Raw genomic sequence first — 17,691 nt, forward strand, 5'->3', positions numbered from 1 at the left:
GGTGGTTTGATTGGCCATCGAGTTGTCGCGCAAGGGCTTCCGGGCTACGCACAGCTGATCGCTAAATTTGCGCATTGTCGTACCGTACCATGCATACAACATGTCACTGTAAGGTCAGCCGAGGTCGGTCATTTAAAAGCGAATGGGTGTTTAATATTTTTCTTTCACAGCGAATTTACTGTACATAACTTTGTACTTGAAGTAATTTTTCTTGATATTTATATCGCTCTCCTTTTAGCATTTAGCATCAAGCGCTGTATTAAAAATTCCCGAGAGGACATCTGTATACTTATATATATATATATATATATATATATATATATATATATATATATATATATATATATATATATATATATATATATATATAATATATATACACTTTAAGAATAAAGTAATGAGGGCATCTGTATTATTCGATATATATATATATATATATATATATATATATATATATATATATATATATATATATATATATATATATATATATCAGAAAACATCATTGGTACAGAGAGGATACTTGAAACACGGAACAAATTGGTTCATGTCGTTGCAGTAAACAGAGTAAAGATCTACGTATCGAACATGAAAAGAAATAAAGTTTAATATCCTTTTTTCCACCTTTTACAGTTGAAAGATTGAGAATTTTTTTCTATTTATTAGAATAAAATATTATTTTATATTTGTGTGAAAAGTAAGATGTGTTGCGTAACATAGCATCATTACATGGCGCATTTTCCTACAGCATTACCCATTGTAGCCCTGCGTACGAAGCTGTGTAGGCCGTATAACGCCGCAACACACAGCATCGTACGCAGCTGGACCATGGACCTATTTTTTACATCCATGGCTGGACTACTATTGCTGTTCTTAAAATGTTGAAAAACTTATATACCTTCGAACCGGTTGTGAATAGAATACTTATTAGTAAGAGTATTGGTGGGAAAATCAATGTAGTAAAACTTTAACTAAAAGTCCTAAAGTCATGTGACAAGCTGGATTTTTCTTCTTTATATCTCATGGAAAAGTGCATTCGCTGTGACAAATCAGATAAAAATCTCATCTTGTCTCTGTGCAAGCGCTGATGACCCCTGACCTCGGTCTCTACCCACGATGCATCACAAACAAAATGGCCGGGGAGGTGAGCGTCGACGCGCTTCCGTATTTTGATCAAGGATACGATGAACCAGGCGTCCGAGAATCGGTAAGTTCGGTGATTGTAGCTTATTTCATAGTGAGAAAAAACCAAGTGTCTTGTTGGTGATCGTCCTCTGATGTCGGAAGAGTGAACGAGGTATGCAAGAAGAACGAATTATTGAAGAGTTCACTGCTTGCTTTGTACTCGTAGAGTGAATGTAAACCATCAGTGTGCTACACGGTACACGTGCAGCCAGGGCCAGGGGTGCAGCGCAGGCCCTGGTGCTGGTACCTCCACTGTGCGATCCACATCCCAGCCCCACCACTGAGTCCCATGGCTGTGTCATGTTCGGGAGTAATCGCGTCAAATGCGTTTCGTAGGCCTTCCTTGTATGTCGAATCGAACTGTTACTGTCTTAGTGTGCACTTACGGTTCTGTGCTGCTTATTATTGTCAGAAAAGCAAGGGCAAGATTATCTGCAGAGTACTGTAGCTCGAGGTTTTGCCTGGGTATTTGGGTCGGACGACCCAAATACAGCAAAACCTCGAGCTACTGTATTGAAGCAAGGGCAAGACCTGGCAAAGCTTGCAAGGTGACGACAGATTTGAAGGAAAACAGTGTTGTTAAACTGCTTTTTTTCAGTCGAAAGTATCACGATTATTTAGCTGCAAAATTGTAGCGCTACGGTGAGCGGTCGGTGATTTTTGGTTTTTGCGACTTCGCTCACCAGTAGAGCTACAAGGCCGATGGCCCTGGGGAGTATCATATAAGCGCGTCGTACTCGACCAGGCGTTTTGATGTGGAATGCAACATATTTACTGCATTTGGTCGTACCCATTTATCACTACTGAAGACTAAACAGTATACTGCACTAACTTTGTCATTTATGGGGTTTGGAATTTGTTCAAACACGACGATCGCGTTCCGAAACATTTCTGGGAGCCGTCATTACCAACTTCGGTAATGGGGGCTCCCACAAACACCGCTCAATGTTTTCAGAACGCGATCGTCGTGTTTGAACAAATTCCAAACCCCATAAATGACAAAGTTAGTGCAGTATACTGTTTAGTCTTCAGTAGTGATAAATCGGTACGACCAAATGCAGTAAATATGTTGCATTCCACATCAAAACGCCTGGTCGAGTACGACGCGCTTATATGATACTCCCCAGGGCCATCGGCCTTGTAGCGCTACTGGTGAGCGAAGTCGCAAAAACCAAAATCACCGACCGCCTCACCGTAGCGCTAAAATTTTGCAGCTAAAGTATCACGATTATTGAGCTAGACGGATTTGTATTTGCCAGGAAACATGTCTATTGTGTAATTTCTATGAGATTAAGATACGCTGCTCCTGTGACAATTTCTTAGCGTGGCAGATCTGTGCAAAATTTCTGCCTGTTTACACCACGGAGCTAGAAACAGACATTTACTATTTAGGCTCTGAAGGCTGGCAAAACAATACACATATTGACTGGCCATGTGGGCAACAGCATACGTCTGTACCCCGAGGGACTGAGAGTCACCCCCAAAAACGGACTGTTTCCCGAGGCCGTAGGCCGAGGGAAACAGTCTGTCTTTGGGGGTGACTCACAGGCCCGAGGGGTTAAAGACGTATGCTGTTGCCCTCATGGCCAGTCAATATGTGTTTTGTAACACATCTCATCCGTAGCCATGCATAAGAACGTACTATACACAAAACTTGTCTCATGTACAGGCCTATGATGTAATATGTTGGTTCAATAAGAAAACGTTTTTCCTAATGCAGGATCGCAATTCTTCTGCAAAACGTTCAATGCACCTTTGATTATTATAAGTTTTCGTCCGTTTCGAGTCCTGTTGGAAACCAAAGCATTCAATTCTTCTTCAGGAAGTATGATAAACCAAAAAAATTCTCGACTATCGTTTCGATCGGCCGCAGACGACATCTTTGTTTACATTCCGGTCCGCGCACGCGTCAATATCGTTTTTGACGTCAGCGGGCATCATTTTTCGGAACTGATGCCTGGCAGGCAACAGTTCCAACAAATGATGCCTGATGACGTCGCTTACGTGGATCAGCACAAAAGAATGCATCCACGTGACTATCAACTGGCGAATTAGAATACAGACTGCGGATGAGGTGTGTTACAATATACACATATTGACTGGCCATGTGGGCAACAGCATACGTCTGTACCCCGAGGGACTGAGAGTCACCCCCAAAAACGGATTGTTGCCGAAGGCCGAGGAAAACAGTCTGTTTAGAGTCCTTGTTGGAAACCAGAGCATTCAGTTCTTCAGAAAGTAGGATAAACCTAGAAATCTCTAAAGTATCGTTTCGATCGGCCGCAGACGACATCTTTGTTTACATTCTGGTCCGCGCATGCGTCAATGTCGTTTTTGACATCAGCAGGCATCATTTTTCAGAACTGATGCCTGGCAGGCAACAGTTCCAACAAATTATGCCTGATGACGTCGTTTACGTGGATCGGCACAGAAAGAACACATCCCACGTGACTATCAATTGGCGAATTAGAATACAGACTGCGGATGAGGTGTGTTATAACAGCAACTGTTGCACAGCCCCTGGGTTACTAACAGGTCATGAAGATATATGTTGCATGACCTGGCACGTGTCCCATTCGGTCAAGACTTGAAACATTAAGTGACCAGTTCAACAGTAAAAAAGTGTTACCATGACAGAAATTGAGTTGACTTGCCCTGCGTTTGCATGTAAAACATGTCTGACCTATTCAATGCAATCTTGACAACTTTGCAGGCCTATGCACTGGTTGAAGAAGAGTGTAGAAGATACAGACCAACCAAGAATTACCTGGAGTATCTGCCTCCTCCAGACTATTCAGCTTTTGAAACAGAAGTGATGAAGAATGAATTTGAAAGGCTTGCTGCCAGGCAACCAATGGAGATGCTGAGCATGAAGCGGTAGGCTGCTATCATCAATGCAAATACAAAATTTTGTCATCCTGATTATTCAAAAGAAGTGGGTTGCAAGATTACGAAATTACATGTTTCATTTATGCAGAAGGAATAGTTTCTTTGATATTTGTAGGTGTGAGACATATTGTTTTGCTTCACTACAACTTGACCTGATGGTGAAATATGAACTTGGCAGGTAAAGGGTTATGTAGAAAATAGGCAAGGTACCAGGGAAATCACTGTTTACTGTTTTGGATATCCCCTTACATTATTATAATTAGGTCAAGTATATAAAATTACCATGTATCATTTCAGGTATGAATTACCCCAGCCTCCACCAGGTAGACAGAATGATCTGGCAGCATGGAATGAATGTGTTGATAACTCCATGGCACAGTTAGAACACCAGGCTACACGGTTAGTCATTTAAATTAATTGCTTTGGTTTGAGTAGTTAACAAAATAATGATCAGTTAAATTCAACCTTTTTTCATGGAAAGAAAATTGACCTGGATTAGCCTACACTTCATCTACCAGCTCTTGGCACATTTCAAAACTAACAAATTACCTTTCTGAACATTATTGAATTTTTTTTGAACATGAATTTGGAAGGAATGAGAACATTGTTTTCAAACCATGACTCGGCAATCAAATTTATTTAAAATATTATTTCATTTCAAAAATGATGTAAATGAATCAACAGTTGCTTAATGATGATAGCTGTATTATAAGTTTGTTACTGATCAGTGATCACTCTTTTCCAGAATACAGAACCTAGAACTGATGTCCAAATATGGAAGTAATGCTTGGAGAGTTCACAATGAGTAAGTAATAATGGATTAAAAGCTCTGATATCTGCAGCTTGTCTCTGAGTTGTTTGTTATCGAAAGGTCAACTTGTTGGTGCTCTGTGATTTGTAGTAGCAGTTCATTTTCTGGGGTATTTTTCAAGGGCATGCAGGTTTGGAAACATTATCCTTGTATACATATAATAATAATACTAAACATATAATAATAATACATCATGACAAGATGCTCAAAGTTGGGAAATGCAACACATGCAAGCAGGTTGAAATAGCTGTCACAGGTTTTTTGTGTTGATATAGGTGAGGAATGGGTCACTGATTACAAAATTCCTGTAGAGCAGTTACAGATACGAATCCTTGGTGAAACGGAAAGCAATTCTGGCATTGTTATCCACCTTTATTTTTCTCCATTTTGGTCCTTTTTCTTATCGTGATTTCCAGGTGTTTGCCCTGTTGCCTTGTTTTGTATGTTTTTGTTTGTTTGTGTAGACTACAAAAACTGGCCATAGACATTGACATTATTTGTTTTTCTTCTGACACAGACTTCTGGTGAAAATGCTTGAACATGCACAAAAACAGTTGACAGACATCAGGTGAGGACATCAACGAAAACAAACCCTGTTTCATTAACCCTTTATCAAACTCATTCCTGTTTCATCAATGCTCCATCAAACCCATTCCTGTTTCAATCAATGCTCCATCAAACCCATTCCTGTTTCATTAACCCTTTATCAAACACATTCCTGTTTCATCAATGCTCCATCAAACCCATTCCTGTTTCATCAACCCCTCATCAAACCAATCTGTTTTATCAACCCCTCATCAAACCAATCGCTGTTTCACAACCCTTTATCAAACCAATCTCTGTTTCATCAACCCCTCATCAAACCAATCTCTGTTTCACCAACCCTTTATCAAACCCATTCCTGTTTCATTAACCCTTTATCAAACTCATTCCTGTTTCATCAACCCTTTATCCAACCCATCTATGTTTCATTAACCCTTATCAAGCCCATCCATGTTTCATCAATCTCCTATCAAAGCCACCCTCATATCATCATTCCTGTTCAAAACCCATCCTATGTCATCAAGAAGTACGATCACTTGTTCGGCAATAGCATCAGGAAAAATACATAAGACTGTGTCACAAAGTGTTTTGTTTGTGCTAAATCCCTCCTATGCCATGCTGTATTATACTGAATCAAAACAAGCATAAATAATACATAACTAGTATCTCTTGAAGTTACTGACATACTGTTATTCTTAATCCAGATTATAACTGTGTCAACACTGCTACAAAGCTCAATGATTGCTGAAAGCGGATGGAATTTGTGGAACATACTCTGATATTTTTACATGATCTTTTTAATTACAGGAAAAATATTCAAGAGATTAATTGGAAAAGGAAAAGTGACCAAGTGAGTGAAATTTAAACAGGTTAACTTTTAAAATGTAAATTATATATAAAAGATTAAATCACACAAATGAAGCAATTTATATGCTGAACAAGTTTTATTTTAGAGTTTTAACCCTTTGAACGCCAAAGTCAGTTTTTGTCAGCTTTATTAAAATATACTCCAGCAATTTTGATGAAAAACTGTAGCAAATAAAGTATGATGTCTATTTGGTCCCAAATTATCCAAAAATTTACAGAAAAATCTGCAAAAACTGGTAAAATGTACTACAATTTTGGTGGGAAAAAATTACAGCACTCAAAGGGTTAACTTCATAGAAATTGGATAAGGGAGGTTGGAAAGATAGCTTGTTTTGAGCTTATTATATGAATATCTGCAATGTGCCTTGTTAATGCAAACCACAAAGGCGTTTCCAATTGCTCTCCAGCTCCTGCAGGAAATTGCTCAGGAAATTAAAATTGGTCACCTGTAAAATTATTCATCTTTTGATCCATTTTATTCAGAAAGCCACTATAGTGTGCAAACACACACTGGAATAACAAACAGAGTCTGACTGTAGCATCACACTTTAATAAATCGCAACGCAAAATGACTACTGTGCTTGAAACAAAATATGGAAGATTTTGGTTGTGTTTTTTGAAACGGCTCCTGAACGTAATGATCGTATCAGACATGCCATGATTTGTGAACTTAGATTAAACTGCAGAAGTATGCCACTGTCTGAGTTTCTGTTACCTGTCAGACCAAAGTCCTTAGAACAGCAATTATTGTTGAAGGTTTTTAACAAGTATCTGATGCATGCTGGCATATTAATTTTGCAAAATGTTAAGCACCAGTGCTATGGAGAAGATGTGTACCAAGTGGGAAATTTACCGTATACAACCTTATAATTCAAAAATCAAATATACACTGTTAAAAAATCCTATTTCGCAAAAAACCATGTTACACATTGTAAATCGAGCAGTGATTGATAACAAGTTAAGAATACATTTGGAGAGTTGTGGACGATTGTAACTTGCAACGTGCCGGGAAAAAAAAGCAGCAGGATGAGATAAAGAAAGAAATTGTACTGTACAACTGTGAGGGCGCTCTATTACCTGGCATTGTACATATACGGCAGAAGGGTTAATCAAGGATGATGTTTTAGTAATGAATATGATTTTGTTTCACAGGTGACAGCAGGAGCACAAATTAAAGAATTAGAATCAAGGTAATAAATTTCACAACAATGTTAAATGTATCCTCTTATAATGTTTGGTTGGCAGTATACAGCTAAAAATGGTGGTGCAGATGTGTATGTTTATATGATGTAACAGACTTTTGCCTTGAAAGGACTTGCATGACACCAGAAAATGCGTTGTAGGAATGGTAGGTCAAAGTTCACGGTGAAGTGTATATTACAACAATGAAACATGGTTTAAGATGTAAGATACCGATAAGAATTTATTTTTCTCTATTGATTCACAGCTGGGTAGGCCTTGTCACTAAGAACTATGAAATTGAGAGAGCAATTCTTGACTTGGAAAGAGAAGTTGACACCTTGCGAAGAGAACATCAGGCCAGTCAAGGCTAAGCATCGATTTGAGACTTCTTTTGCATAAATTTCACACATTGAGTTCTGTACATGTTTCTGAAGCATACTGTACTTCATGAAGTCCTTGTGATACAGGCTGTAAACTACTATATGTGACCATAGTTCAAAGGTCATTTTACAAGAGTCTGCCTTCATACACCGTAGAAAACAGGGAACTGCAGAAATGTCACCTTAGTTCCTCAGCCATTCAATATGCTTTTGTAAACCTCAGTAAAATGCTATTTACATGAGTGAAAACAAGAAGACCCGATTACATAGCCAATAGCATCATGGAGGGTTCAGTTAAGATGAATGTCATTTAATGTCATTCGTGATTTAATGCAAAATTTTGAATAGTGTAATATAAACTGCCGTGTTCAAAGACACTCACTCCAAAAAGCCCTGAACCGCCATATTGCAGCCTATTTGCGGTGTGTCATTTCAGTGACAACATTGAAAGCAGCGGTTTAAACTGTATCATTTATTGAATCGGAGAATTCGTTTTAAAGGCAGGCATGCTGCATATTAACCTCTAGTCTTTCAACCCTGAATATTGATAGAACCCAAGTTTCTTTGAAACAAAGTTTGGCTTCAAGACAAGAAATAGCTGATTAAGGGGTTAAAACACTGGCCTGTACATGTATGTGAACAACTGCCAAACACATGCAAGATCCCAGCCGAGAAAAGTTTTTTTAATTCAGTGACTTGTGAAGAGTAACAGTTTATAGTCTGTGTCAGGTTATACCTATTTATTCCACACTAAAGAAGCCTGTGTATTTCTGAAGAAACATAGGACAGAGTATTTTTTTAAATTTTTTGAAAGCTTTCTGTCATTCCAGACTTATTTTGATATTTCAGACTAGCCACCCTTGTATTATTAAAAATAGAGGAAAATGTTCAATGTGTATTTTGTTTCCAGTCTGTGTGTGTAAACTTGCCAGAGCCACTTTCATTGTTCATAGAACTGGATACAGCAAGACATGCAGTGCTTTTCTATGATGGTCCCTATATATAGAATGCACTTTGGGGACTGATACATGGAATCTCAAATTTCCACAATTCCTTTCTGATCTACCACTTGTTGCGGCTCATTTTAAAGCTCTTGGAGTAAGAAATATTTTTACAGTCTTAATCTTTCAAAAGTCAGCAATTTTATTCTTCCCATAAAGTTAACACTGGGATGACAGCCATTTTGAATTTCAAATTCAGTAAATATCAGATAATTTGTTTCTTTGCTATCAAACTTTGCATTGTGACCCCTGATTTTAAGAGTATGGTTGAAAGTTTTATTGAGGAAAGATAGAGCAAAAGTTGAAGTCCTTCACTTGAAAGGTACATACTATCTTAATCACTTCTCTTGTTGCAGCAGTGTGTTTCATATGCAAAGATTGCCCTCATTAAACTCGTATTAGAAGACGTGGTTAGTTTGGCAATGTTTTGGGGGAACCGTCAGTTCCATGGAATTCATGTTTCTCACATGGCAGATATCCAGCACAACACCGGCAGCATAAACTGGTCTGCACATGTGCAATAGCAAAGGTTGATTGGATCAAAGATTTGAAAAATCAGAATCCAGCAATCAGTGGAATGTTGCTTTCACACAGAATTGAAGTCTGCCGGCACAACAGGAGTGTCTGCAATGTACACTGGCTATTCTAATGCCTTGGTGCACCTGCTCAGGAACCCAGTCAGGACTCGATGTGAATCTCTCTACAGATGACAACCTTGCTGAGTTCTTACGATTAAACTAGCATAAAGACACAAGAAGCCTCGATGTCACACATACAGAAACAACTACTGGAGTGGTCATGTTCTGTGAATAATAGAAAACAAATTTAATTTGTGGTTGTATTCAGATAATTTCTAGGACTATCTTGTCTCTGTTGCACTTTCATAGTCTAAAGGAACACTGACACTGTTTTTCCATCACTCAGTCATACTTCATACAGAAAGACGGCATTGATGCTGACAAGTGTAAGGTCACCCTAGGTACTTCATAGAGTACCTCTGTCACAAAAAAAATAAGTTGCTGATCAACCACCTAATCGTAAATCGTAATCGTGAATCAGAAATCATAAACATTGTGCATCGCATTCCATTGATATGTCGGCCGGTGTGAGAATAAGGTATCAGGGTTGATTTTCACAACATGTAAAGAGTGACAACTTTGAAAAGCTGTGGAAGGATAGAAATACCAAGGGCACCACATTATTCTTTACATCAGAGAATCTTTAATGTGAATAAAACGAAAACAAACAGTGCAATAATAATTGATTGTCATTGAATAATAAATCATATAATTGTGTTTCTTTAACACAAAGTCTACTGACAACATTTAAATAAGTTGGCAAGTTTACGGTATGTACAAGTATGCATGCTTGTCTTCTATTGAAAGGACTTGTCATATTACATTCAGTAAATTAACAATCAATACAACAAAGACACTTCTTTGCTAGGCAGGCAACTTATGAAATAAAAATAGTAAATGCTCGGCAAGTACTGGCAATTTTTTACTTCTTTTTCTGTAAAACAGTTAAATTTCTACCAATTTCTTATCCTGCAGGCTACACTTCTAGAGTGTACATGTGTATAAATTAGATTAAATGTGCACTCATACTTCATTAAGTACTACAAACTGTTATAAGGTTAAAAGCATTTTATTTTGTCAATTCCCTCTCACTGGAGATTTGAAAAATAGATCTTGTGAAAGCCCACCATATTTGAGGGAGAAAGTCATGGCCTTGTTCAATCACTTGTTGTCAATGCTACATAATTTAAGATATATATTTACCTGCTTGCAAACATTTTGTCGCTGATTTCAAGATTGTTTTTTATTTAAAAAATACCAAAAATAGTGCACTTGTGCCTTCTACTTGAAATTCAAAACAAGTACAGGTTATAGTTATAGGAAATGTGCTTTGATAAAACTTAATGTCATGTTTGAATTACAATAGATCAAACACCATGAAATGTCTTTGCTTTAGAGAGCTTGTAACTCTAACTAATGACTTTTTTCAATATATTTATTTTGTATATCAATTGCAAGTTCTTCTTCTACTCCCATAAGCATGTGGCGACACCCTATTTTGTCTGTTAACACAGCATCTATACATGTAAAATGCACTGTTATTGTTTACATCTGAATTCTATTCCAGACCAGAATTCACTTGTCAACAATAACAATGCAGTCTACACATGTACAGGCTGAGTTGACAAGCTGAGTACTGTGTATCTCTACATACTGTGGGGAGCAGAAAGCGAAACTATATTTTACATTACAAACATAAGTATTGAAATAATTAGTAACTCTTTGAGTGCTGTAATTTTCTCCCGCCCAAAATTTTAGTGCAAAATTTTACAAATGTTTATGAATTTGCCTGAAATTTTTTGATAATTTTGGAACAAATGGACATCACATTTCATTGGCTACAGTTTTTTCTCAAAATTTTGGCAAAAATCTGAGAAAAATTGACTGGGGTTTATTTTATCAAGGGGACAAAAATAGACTTTGGCGCTCAAAGGGTTAAATGTTTGAGGTTAGAGTTACTGGCCCTTTAATGAGACTACTGTCAAATTATACGAGAAGAATGAAATGTTACTTTCATACATGTATGTCAATTTTTTGTGAAATTCATGTACTATGCTTTGTGAAGTATATTTGGAAATGTCAAAATTACATACCATCTATGCATGATTCATATTATGAACAAAACACATCTCAAAATTGAAGCATATCATTCCCGCAAATCAAAACCTACTGAAAGTCATTTTTCTCATTCTCTTTTGCCATAACAGATCAAAATCTATGAGACAATACATTCATGCTCAAGAACATCTGCACTACTTAAAAACATGACGTGTGTAAATGACAGTTGTATTTTTAAAATAATTATAAATTAGTCGTGAAAAACATTCAATCTCAGAAATTGAACAGGGAAAGTGAATATATATGTAGTTTGCCATGCTAAACATATAAACAAAGTCAGAATTAAATTCTGTGATTGGTATGTGTCGCCAATAATTATATGTCCCCACATCAATAGTTCCATTTCATCCAAAACATTTGCGGCAAATTTTACTTCTTGGTTAATTAAATTAAAACTTGTCAGCCAAAGGGGAAAAAAAATCCCAGCCTCTCAGAACTTATAACAATTGGTCAAATCAAAAATTACAAAACATCCAAGTACCATACTGATAAGATGATAAGATCTGATAAGATCAAGGAATGTCAAATATCGCCCTTTAATTCCTTAACTTTCCATGAGTTGTGAAAAATCAGTTGCGAAAGTACAGAGGGAATTTGAAATACTGTACTGTACAAAATATGACTTATTCATCAAGCGTACAAGGACTACCAATAATGAACTCTTCCAAAACACATGAATAGAGAACTAGAAAATTTTCTTTTTACATTACATTCAACATAGTACAAAGATATAATATGTTCAACATACACACAAGACTATGAAAATGTCTTTATTTTTACCTCTTAGACAACACCAGTGTTTCTTGACAGATTTTTCCAGACAATTCCAGTCAACAGTGGCTAAATAGATCGTGCAAGAACATGCATAACCCTCTTATCTTCATGGTTTGACCCAAACCCATTGTTATCAAAGGTGGAATTGGTGTGAATAGGTTGAAATTTTGACCCCCTTTTTCTCATCAGACTTAGATACACCCCTGTTGCAAAGTGGTTAGACCAATATTTTGGGAAATTGTGATGAAAGAACTGAATATTCAAAAGTGACAGACACTGCAACTTGCCAACACACTGCGCTATAACATACACACACACAGCCTCTTTTCTCCTCATGGTTTATATAAATAATCCCACAACTTCTCTAGATGTCATTGCAAATACTTGAGCATATCAAGCATATTTACAGCCAATTTCAGCACAAATGGTTTTTTTTTTAGATACATCATATATTTTTCTCAATGACTTATCTACATTACATACTGTATTTTCTAAAAATGTCATGAGTTTGCTCAACACACTGCCTGCTAGCAGCATATTCTCAAAGACAAAGTTTGATGGAAAAGGCAATACTTCCCCTGAACAGGGCACCCTGTATCCACTGAAGCTTCAGATTGTTTTTTTTTATCCTAAATTTGATGACATGCAGTCATAGGTTAAATACAAACACTATCTAGACAAAGGTATTGGTAAATACATATCATTATACACACATATTTACAGCTAAAATCATCACAAAATCGTCACGAAGCTTAAATAACAGTACTGTGGCACTTTTTTCACACACACTTAAGCTGTTGAAATTTGGTTACAAAAATATACTGTTTTCCAATTTAGACCTCATCAATCTTTTTTTGTTCAAAAAATCTCAGATCACTAAAACTATTCTGAAATTTCCAGTCACTTGTCATTTGTCCTTATGCGACTACTGAGAAACTGTGAGTTTATCATGGAAATGGAAATAAGAATTTGGAGCAATTCGTGATTTTCAATACTGACAGTGTAGTTTGCATTACTCTGTGGCAAGAGGGCGCACCTAATAAAATATATTTTGTGATAGTTGAGTTTTCTGTGTTGATGAAAATGAAAAACCACCAAAGTATCTCATCAGAAAAATCACTATATTATTCCCTTTTAGGACTAAATTAAGCTTCAAATTCAGAAAGCAATAGTGAAAATACAGGTATGTTGACAATACCAGAGTGGTTGGTCACATTGTAGATTCACTAATCATCCAAAAATGCCAGTATGCAAACTGTCCTGCCAAATGCAAATCAAATTACATGAAAGGGCGCCACCAAGTGGCAGTTTTAAAGTTCCTCACTTGAAGGTCTGGTATTACCCTTGCAACTGTAAATTCCTGTATTGAACAATAAACATAAAATTGAAATGCAGCCTCATTTAGTGTAAATTATCACTCAATAATTTCTCACCATACTGGATAAATGGAGGTCATATGAAAGGCAGTAAACTGTGTATGGCAAGATTTCTAATTACAAGTTCACATATTTAGTGGCTGATTTTGAACAATGAAATGGATGTTCTGTTTGCCACTATCAAAAAGAAGTTTTCCTGTATCCTAAGCTACTCCATTTCAAACTCGCTGACTACAAAAGGAAATTATGGAAATAAAATTAAATGAATCAGATGTTTGTAGGTACTGTAAAATGCTGACTAACTACCCTGCTTTCTGATGATATGTAAACATTATATGTTGACAGAAATATTACTGTACGATAGTAGTGAGATTGACATTAATGTAACAGAAGTCTTGAGGCCTTTGTGCAATTGTCATCAAATGTTTGAATTTATACGTCTACAGAGATGAGTTAATTCATTCATGGAAAATCTTGAGATAAGAGTGTTCTCTGAATAGAAAACACGTACCTGTACTGTATTTGTACTGTACCTGTACTGTACCTGTACTGTATTTGTACTGTACCTGTACTGTACCTGTACTGTACCTGTACTGTATTTGTACTGTACCTGTACTGTACCTGTACTGTATTTGTACTGTACCTGTACTGTACCTGTACTGTACCTGTACTGTATTTGTACTGTATTTGTACTGTACCTGTACTGTACCTGTACTGTATTTGTACTGTACCTGTACTGTACCTGTACTGTATTTGTACTGTACCTGTACTGTACCTGTACTGTACCTGTACTGTATTTGTACTCTGTTACAACTCTCAGCTAATACCAATTGCATTTCGCAAAGAGGTAAATACAGAAAAATACAATGAATGACAGGGGATAGATGATTTCATTCTGAAGCAAAAAAGGTTTTGTGATACATCCGTTTTTATGATGTATCTCCATTAAGTTTGAAAAAGAACATATGCTAGGCAAGGGTTTTGTGTTAACTGTGGTAAAGCATCAGTTGATACATTGTATTATCCTTTGGGCAAACAGTGAATCACAAATGTACAACAGATTTTTTATAATTTATGAGTACAACTGAACAACCACTGATCAACACAATTAACGGTAAATAAACATGACTTCAGCTTTTATAATTATACCATAATGCCTGCATCATCACTCTTTGTCACACCTTCCATCTGTGGTGTTCCACCACCCCTCTCATCCTTAAATTCTACCTCATTATCCGTTACATTCGATTGTACCTCATCATCCTTTGCAGATGGGGACAAGTCAATCCCTCCTTCCTGATCTTCCGGTGACTTGTCCTCCTCCTTCAGAAGTGGAGATGGGGAATCCCTGGCATTTTCCAATTGTTTTTCATCCCGCCTCTCACTTGCTGTATTTTTCTCCTCTTCTTCCTTGGCCATCTTGGACATGGGAATTTCTTCCGTAGCTTTTCCAGTCATTTGGTCTTCATTTTGTGGACCGTCCCACTTCCCAGAACCAGGTGCTCCGGCAACTGGCATCTCCTGCACTTGGTATTGCCCTTCTTGTTGTGGATTTTCTTCCCTTCTGAAACCTGATTGTGGTCTGACTCCTCTCATGGATCCCATGACTGAGGCTTGCCTTTGGAGTATACTGCCCCCAACGGCACCACCTAGTTTCATGCTCTGCTTCAGCTGGTGTTTGTCCATGTGTTGCTCTTTGGCAAAGTTCAGGAACACCTGGCAAAGAATTTGGCAAATCTCATCTCAAATGACACTGAAGGATTGGAATCCCCTTCAACACGATGGTTTCACCCAAAGCACATTGCTCACCATGGTTAATGTGGACTTGTTTGTGGAGAGTTAATTGGGATGCAGAGGTTGTAACGTTGTGCGGTACTATTCTTCCACTGACTTAACCTGTTCACCCCTACTTCCCTGTAAACAGGTCCACAGCCACCATTGATTACAATGGGTTTGGGCTAAACCATGGTGTTGAGAGGGTTAAAATCACACCATTATAAGGAGTGTAAGAATGGCAGAACATAGGGATACCTGTATAATGCACAATATTGCAATGCTATCATGTTCATCCCTAGTTATAATCTAAAAATCTTCAATATGAGGCTTGCTGTTGTAAAATTTAAGCTGGGAAATTATTTCTAGTCAATATGACAATACAAATGATATGAAAATCACCACAAATCGTACATTAAAGTAAGTATGGCCTTAAATCACCCATGTAGGATAGTATATACCGATAACATAGGCATAGGTGAAATATGCACATCAACAGTTAAGTGAAATGCATTCGGCTTTAGACGAAATGGCTCAGGCAGACTAACATATGGTGTTATAATCCATTAATCTCAAACACGAACAACAAGAATATACTGACACCAAACAGTCTGTCAGAAACACTTCTCTGTTGACAACAAACGTTGTTTGGCACAATAAAATCATTAAAAATTAACACTTTGTCCATCCTTACCTGCTCAAGGCTGGTTTGACTGATACTGTATTCAGAAATTCCCAGTTCTTGTTTCCTTTCTTCGATGATGCCGAACAAATTTGACCAGTTCAGTTCCACACTGTCTATTTGGTACTGCAGCATACCCTGTGTTTGAAGGGAAATAACATCTTGTTATGAACCATCACAAATAAATAAAGGCAGATATTCAAACATCCCTCTACCTCTTATCCACTCATTTACCACCACGCTAAGGTACATGTTCTCACCTCTACTGAAATCACGGTTATGACCAAAAACTGCTAGCACATGGTCAACAACAATTTTGTTTACTTAAATTCTGCAAAGTTGTAGCTATGTGAAACAATCCAGTTTCCAAGTTTTATAAATCATTTTTACAAATCCACACATTATAATACATAACAGACTACGTAACGGTCAAAATTGATGGAAACAGAAGTGTAACAATTTGGTGAAATCATAAAAGCAAATAAAGTGGTTTCAAGTATTTCTACATGAGCAAGGACAACCTGTTCAATACGTGGTACAAATGCCTTAACCCTTTGAGTGCTGTATTTTTTCCCACCAAAATTTTATTGCGACATTTTACCAATTTTTATTAACTTTTCTGTAATCTTTTTGATAATTTTGGACCAAATGAACACAACATTTCATTGACCACAGTTTTTTATCAAAATTTTGGCACAAATCTGACAAAGATTGACTTGGGTATATTTTTATAAGTGCGACAAAAACTGACTTTGGCGCTCAAAGGGTTAAAAACTCAAACCCTCTTTCTGTAAAAGTTATCACCAGGAAGCCTTCCCAGTCAACGGGAATAAAGTAGAGTCTACAGTGCTGAGAAACATATGTACCACTAACAATTCCAAAACTTATAAAAATTCCTTACCTGATGTTCTTCCATTAAGATGGCACCTCGAAAAAGTCCAGGTATGTGTTGTTTTACCACTAAAGAGTCTCTGCCTTCCTCCACTTTCAAGATAATAGTGTATCCTCGACCAAACCTGTTGGAATTTTTAGTTACGGTCAAAAAAACTTTGATATCATCAATGGCTTGTTAAAAAAATAGTTCCTTCTGGTGGGTACAATTCACAGAGCAAGCCAGACAGAAGTGAAGATACAATATCTCGTATTTTGTATGTAACTATCTGTGTGCCTCAAACGTCAGATTTTGTGTAAATTTAGAAATTTCCTAAAAGTTCACACAGTCAGCACTTTTCCATGTAAATATGTATAACATTCATGCCCTTACAAAAGACTATAGAATTCTATAGAGTTTTATAGCTTATAGATATTGATACTATATCTATAGAAGTACTATAGAAGTTTATAGAGATTGGTACAATTTTCTATAGAATTCTATAGAAAAACAAGATTCCATAGAATTCTATAGATGTCTATTCATAAGGTGGCTCAAAGAGAATGATCTTTAGTCAATGCCTTGTCATTTTGGCTTGGGCACCAAGCTGGAAACATATCATCATCATAGCATACTGAAAATTGTACATTCCTATTCATCG

General features: G+C 36.9%; 2 protein-coding genes across 7 annotated transcripts in view; one reads left to right on the plus strand and one right to left on the minus strand.

The window, feature by feature from the left end:
* Positions 1 to 1,099: 1,099 nt before the first annotated feature.
* Positions 1,100 to 8,753, plus strand: LOC139137143 (pre-mRNA-splicing factor SPF27-like). Its single transcript, XM_070705107.1, has 8 exons — positions 1,100 to 1,207; positions 3,899 to 4,062; positions 4,372 to 4,473; positions 4,820 to 4,879; positions 5,403 to 5,453; positions 6,236 to 6,278; positions 7,448 to 7,485; positions 7,743 to 8,753. The coding sequence occupies exons 1-8, from the start codon at positions 1,133 to 1,135 to the stop codon at positions 7,846 to 7,848; spliced, it is 639 nt and encodes a 212-aa protein (XP_070561208.1). The 5' UTR covers positions 1,100 to 1,132; the 3' UTR covers positions 7,849 to 8,753.
* Positions 8,754 to 10,056: 1,303 nt separating this feature from the next.
* Positions 10,057 to 17,691, minus strand: part of LOC139137142 (phospholipid-transporting ATPase ABCA3-like) — a 68,629-nt gene continuing 60,994 nt past the window's right edge. For 4 of the 6 annotated variants that reach the window (XM_070705105.1, XM_070705103.1, XM_070705106.1 and 1 more), the window contains 3 exons: positions 17,061 to 17,175; positions 16,172 to 16,297; positions 10,057 to 15,420 (listed from right to left, as the gene is read on the minus strand). In XM_070705105.1, the coding sequence (XP_070561206.1) occupies positions 14,848 to 15,420; positions 16,172 to 16,297; positions 17,061 to 17,175 (814 nt within the window). In that variant the 3' untranslated portion in view covers positions 10,057 to 14,847. The remainder of the gene's footprint in view (positions 15,421 to 16,171; positions 16,298 to 17,060; positions 17,176 to 17,691) is intronic. The other 2 variants (XR_011553328.1, XR_011553327.1) reach the window with 1 other exon arrangement.

Source organism: Ptychodera flava, chromosome 7 (genome assembly GCF_041260155.1).
Source record: "Ptychodera flava strain L36383 chromosome 7, AS_Pfla_20210202, whole genome shotgun sequence".
In the NCBI taxonomy this organism is placed as follows: Eukaryota; Metazoa; Hemichordata; class Enteropneusta; family Ptychoderidae; genus Ptychodera; species Ptychodera flava.

What these genes read in the sequence shown, in the direction of transcription:
- LOC139137143 (XM_070705107.1), top strand. Translation starts at nt 1,133, where the DNA reads ATGGCCGGGGAGGTGAGCGTCGACGCGCTTCCGTATTTTGATCAAGGA. An exon ending in AACCAGGCGTCCGAGAATCG is followed by an intron (nt 1,208 to 3,898) that starts GTAAGTTCGGTG and finishes ACAACTTTGCAG; the next exon opens with GCCTATGCACTGGTTGAAGA. An exon ending in AAACAGTTGACAGACATCAG is followed by an intron (nt 5,454 to 6,235) that starts GTGAGGACATCA and finishes TTTTAATTACAG; the next exon opens with GAAAAATATTCAAGAGATTA.